The sequence below is a fragment of the Erigeron canadensis genome, chromosome 1, assembly GCF_010389155.1.
Source record: "Erigeron canadensis isolate Cc75 chromosome 1, C_canadensis_v1, whole genome shotgun sequence".
In the NCBI taxonomy this organism is placed as follows: domain Eukaryota; kingdom Viridiplantae; phylum Streptophyta; class Magnoliopsida; order Asterales; family Asteraceae; genus Erigeron; species Erigeron canadensis.
In genome coordinates, this window is record NC_057761.1 from 34,907,369 (window position 1) to 34,913,368 (window position 6,000).

At 34.3% G+C, this 6,000-nt stretch overlaps 1 protein-coding gene across 1 annotated transcript; it reads right to left on the reverse strand.

The window, feature by feature from the left end:
- Positions 1 to 4,239: 4,239 nt before the first annotated feature.
- Positions 4,240 to 4,830, reverse strand: LOC122590873. Its single transcript, XM_043763056.1, has one exon. It carries the CDS (start codon positions 4,828 to 4,830, stop codon positions 4,240 to 4,242), a length of 591 nt encoding a protein of 196 aa, XP_043618991.1.
- Positions 4,831 to 6,000: the final 1,170 nt, after the last annotated feature.

Sequence of the window (6,000 nt, forward strand, 5' to 3'; positions counted from 1 at the left end):
CAGACGTGTTGTTTCCTTTGTGGCCATTTACACTTTGTATCCCTCAAGTCTTAAACTAATTATAATTCCAACAGCATCAACGTTCCTGGAAGTTTGTTAAACTCTATACAACACCTGATTTCTGAAGTATGTAGATTCTGCATCTATCCTTCATGAACTATCAATATCTTTAGCTTTTCTAGTTTCCATAGCTTAAGGACCCGAAGGGGCGAGAATCCAATTTCAGGACAATGCATTTCTATACCCACATAGGATGCAACCAATAGTTTGAGGACCATCAAGCTCGGTAGCTGAGATAGTGTTTCCATGGGATCTTCGTCTATCTTTGAGACTAATAAAGGTAGGACTTCGAGTTCAGGTGAGAATTGGTACCAAGCAAGAGACTTATGCAAATGTCCTAGCAAATACAGTTGAGAGAGATTCTTGAGATTTTAAAAAGGTTTACTAATGAGTTTTGAAGGCCGGCCCATTTTGTCTTTTAACCTTAATCTTAGGGATTGAAGTCTAGTCAGTTTTGATATCCACACACAGATTTCTTCATAGGAGGATGAATGGCTTGTTGTCATAGTGATGGTAGTTAAGTTGGTGCTTTCGTGAAAGTGGTTGTTCGAGGATGACTGTCTTGTCAGATCAGGTTTTCGAAGGTTGGTCATTCTGCTCAAAGTCAAACCAATCTTTTTCGCAATCTTCTCATCTACAAACAAACCCGGCCATGGGTCTGGAGTTGGTTTGAAACTCTATATGTTTGGTTTCTTGTGCAGTATATCTAGTTGGGGCCCATGTAGTGATGTAGACAAAGATAAGGAAGATGCTTCATGTTCCAAATAGAGCTTGGGGGAGTTGTGATATGTGTATGTTTGGGTCCAATGTTTTAAGGTAACGCAGGCTACCAAGAGATGAAGGAAAAGCGTCTAAGAAAGTCCATTTCAAGCCTAAATACCGTAAGTGAAGCAGGTTCCTGGGCTTTCTGGTAGCCTTGGACGATAAACACCCTCCAAATCAAGGATAGTAATCTGATCACTCTGGATCCAATGATTTAATCTAAAAATGCTCCTACTTCCTCTGCAGGCATATCTTTCTTCCGGCTGTTGAAGGATATGTAGGACTGCAGAGTCTAGTGTCCTGCTATTAAGATTCGATAGGACTTAATATAGGTCTATTCGACCAACCGACGATTTCCAAAATGAGGTTCTGTTACATTTGAATTATCATCAAACCCTAAATGGAGATGGAAAAGGCCTATTTCAACAGGCTACATATCCTTCAATGATAATTGTTGAAATTAATTGATTAATGGTATTTGAGATAGATCAAGACTGTCATTGGTATTTTAAACATTCCAAAATCTAAATGGTTGAGAAGTGGGGTGGGTAATATGTTTAATAAAGGACTAGGCGAATGCCAGCGCGATGTGTAATGTGGTAGTAACGACTGTATATAATATAGGTTATTGATGTGGTTTGTAGTCAGTGGCGGAGCCAGGATTCTGGGTCTGGGGTTGCCAAATATATTTTTTTTAACACCATATACTAAAGCGTAAAATCGAACTACAATATTATAAGATATACAAATATATAACTACGTGATAACTTCACAATAGATTTTTCATTCTGAAACTTTGAGTTGCACATGACGCTCTGTTACATCACCAAAATCATCTAGAATTGAATCTAAACTAAAAGTTCGAGCAATATCCTTCTCAATATAAAGAGCCAGGCTGTCAGAAATGAAGTCGTCACTTATTCTATTGTGTAGTCTAGCTTTCACAATTTTCATCGCTGAAAATGCACGCTCGGTAGTTGAAGTAGACACGGGAAAGGGTCAACACAAGTCGAATCGACCTATCAACAAGATAATAGTGACTTGCTTTTCTCGTTTTTGTTAAGGCTTAGCATAGTTTAGCAATAGATTCCAAGTTTCCCAACAACGGATGATCCTTTACATCGGCTTCAAAATACCTTAACTGAAATTCCAAAACCTCTAATTCTTTTTGGTGAAATCAGTGGAATAATATTTTTTTGGCAAGTTTGCAAATAGAATCTATCTTGAATGATTTATAACCCTCTCTTGGATCCAAAGCTGAGCTCAATTCTAACAACTCCACAACTTTCTCATGAAAGCTAGAATCAAGTTCTTGCAACTGAAAATCATTTGTTTCATTAAATATATCAAAATGGAAGTGGTGCCTTTTAAAAATTGTATCATGGTTCTTTCGGCCCCTCCCTACATAATAAGGAACATCTAAAGGAGGAAGATACACACCATGCTTCTCACAGAAATCAGTGACTTTATCAGAAAAGGAATCTCATTTGTCATCTCTAAGGGTTTTAATAAGTTTTTTTGTTTTGGAAACCAATGAAACTGCACTTAAAATGTCTTGAGACTTTTGTTGTATTCAATAGTATTAAATAGGGAAAAGAATCTGTGTGTATATGTAACTTGTTTTCAGCTACTATTGTAAGAAAGAAACTTTGTTTTGGTTTATTGTATTTAAGTAACTTGCTAAACTGAACGAATCATGTAAATAATCTTTTAAATGCTGATGTTATGGTCTCTCAATGGGCCACGTATCAGATGTTTGATGGTGCCACGTTAGTACACAATTCGTTCGGTTTTGAGACAAACTTACATACAATGAACCAAAACAAAGTTTTTTTCCTATAATAGTAGCTGAAGACAAGTTACATATACACACAGATTCTTTTCCCTATTAAATAAATATGTAACTTTAAATTGAAGGTATAATATTTTAAGTGTATAATTTATGGGGTTTCCATTTAACTTTGAACTAAAAAAATACATGAAAATAATACTAAAAATATAGAGTTTCATAAATATTGAGGGGTTGGCAACCACATAGCTCTGCCACTGTTTGTAGTTATTTTAAGAGTTAAAAGTAGATCTTGTAAATTAATTTTTCAATCAAGGTATTATAGAAAATCCAAAGTATAGTTGTTAGAAGTAAACAAAAATAGAGAGATAAATTGGGTGGTTTAAGTTGTTTGCCTTTTTTTTTTTTTTTGTGAAAATAGGGGAAGTATATTTGCTTTATATGACATCATAGAGTATAAAGTATAGATCATAGATTAAGTTCTAATCAGATATTTTTAAGAATATATAGAGTTCTTTAATTTTTAAAGGTTTTGAAAATATCTAGTTTTTACAATGAAAAATCAACTAATAAATTAGATAAAAACTAAAAAAATTACCTATTTTCATCATTATAAAATAGAAAATTTACAATAAATATGTAAAAAAAAAACTTATGAAACTACTCTAAGGTTGGACATGCATAAGAAGACTCATACCTAGAACTAAAGAATTTTTGAGCAATGCTACAATTACAAACAAATCTTTACAAACAAGGTTTACTAACTGACATGGACCAATCATATATGCAGAGAAAATCAAGAAAGAGAAAACCAAAAGTGATTAATTGGTGCCAACTCTGTTTGTAAAGATTGTTTGTACGTAAAAGTTTGTTTGTAGATATATCATTTCTCTTTTTAAGTGTCTAGTTGTGTTGATACGAGTCACCAAATAAAATTCCTAGTTGATAATAAAAAATTAAAAAGCCTAGTGATCATGCGTTGAAGTATACAAAAGAAGTTAAATTGATGAGAACCTTCTGGTCATATGTACCGCCTTGATACTTAGAGCATACGATAATAAAGTCATGTTCGATGACTTACCATAATCACACATAGATCACAAGAAATTTTTTCTCCACTTGTCTTTGACAATGTTTGAACTTGTAATTTGCAACCATAATTTATCTTTAAATATATGTGGTCACATGGTGGCGGTACCAATCAATTGGTAGTCTAACCTTATTAATTTATTAGTGATTCCTAAGTTGATTATTAGGACAAATTATAGAAAATTAATATATATCTACCTTCCTATACATTATTTGTATTCAAATTTCAAAAACATATCTATTAAACTAAAAAATCTAGATTTTTTTTTAACTTTAAAGGCGAATTTGTATTACCACAAAATTATTTACAAACAAATACAGAATCACAGGACATATCTATGCAGCATACAAATACTATTCTATACAATTCAATACTGCTTCAAAAGAAATCAAAAGCAGTAAACATCTGCAGAATCTAAACAAAGCTAGTGTTAGAAAGGGACCAAGAAGTGTCATCTTCCACCACTCTCTATTCCCAATCGCACACACTAGCCCATAGTCTTCACCTCAGAATTCCAATAAGCATCCAGACCAAACAATTAACTTGCATACAATGAATTGTTACTCCACCTGAGATTCCAAATTGCAGCCATTTCCATCACTCTTTTAGACATTTTCACTTTTAAAGCAAACAACTTAAATCTGACATTATCCTTTATAATTCTGCACAGCTCCTCTTCATTCCTTTTTTCCTTCTTGAAAATCCTTAAATTCCTTTCCCTCCAAATATTATAAACTGAAGCAGCCAGAACAAGTTTACTAATAATCACACTAATATTATTCTGCACATTTTTATCACCAATCTCCTGTACACTATCCTCCATTCTAGTTCCAATATTCACCATTTGAGTCATTCCCCTCATATGCTCCCAGATTTTCTTTGAATAATGGCACTGGAAGAAAAGATGTTCATGACTGTCAGCACCCTCTTGACAGAATGGACATTTGAGGTTACAATCTTGCTGCCATTTCTCTATTTTATCTTGTGTCAACAACCTCCCCTGAATAGCAAGCCATAAAATAAAAGCATGCTTAGGGACCATTTGAGTAAAACAAACAACTTTGTTCCACCCAACTTTTGGCCAATTATCTCTGAGATCAATCCATGCTTGTTGGGTGCTAAATTCCATAGTTTGATTATTATTAATCCATTGCACTTTATCTTCCTTTTCATTCTGCCAAACTGAAATGTTAATATCCATGAGACATGGAAATCTAATTTCCCAATCATTTGGCCAATTTCATTTTCCTTCCTTGCAAATGTCTGCAACCCTCATATTATCATCCAACCTAGCTTCATAAATTGTTCTTCTGGAAATAAAATCACACAAAGGTCCCTCTGTACACCATTTCTCATACCAGAGAGACACTTTCCTTCCATTGCCAATCACATATCTTACATGATCTTTAATCATATCTCTAACCCCTAACATGTTTCTCCAACCCCAACTATCACTTTTTTCAACTGCAGCTGCCCAAATACTCTTGCCTTTTAATTTTACAACATTAACCCACTTTGCCCACAAGGACTCCTTGTTTTCTAAAATTTTCCAGAATTGTCTTATAAGTAGAACCTCATTCCATTTCTTTAAATCTTTGAGACCCAAACCACCATGCTCTTTAGGTTTACATACATTCTTCCAAGCCATTCTTGCTTTCCCCTGTGCAGATTCACCAGCATTCCAAAGAAATCCTTTAAACAACTTCTCAAGCTCTTTAATCACAGTTACAGGTAACATATATACAGAGGCCCAGTAATTCTGCATAGATGCTAACACTGCTACAATGAGTTGTAGTCTTCCTGCATATGACAGAGCCTTATTTCTCCAGCATTCAATCTTATTTTTGACTCTGTCCACCAACACTTTACAATCATTAACCCCCAGTTTTTTGGATAACAAAGGCACACCAAGGTATTTAACAGGCAATTTTCCACCCTTGAAAGGTAGAAGATTGATGAGATCCTGTTTATCTCTTTCCTTAATGCTTCCAAAGAACATTATACTTTTCCAAGATTAGGAATAAGCCCAGAAACCTTGGAAAATTCATCCAATGCTTTCTTAATTACTCTGACAGATCCAACATTCCTTTTACATAATACCAGCAAATCATCAGCAAAGCATATGTGTGAGAGCTTTAAGTCTTTGCACCCAAAATGATATTCAAACTCCTTTGACTGCTCAATATTCTTGCACATTATTAGATTAAATACTTCCATAACCAGTGTAAACAAGTAAGGAGAAATAGGTCCCCTTGTCTCAATCCTTTTCCACCTTTAAAATACCCATGAGTTTCTCCAT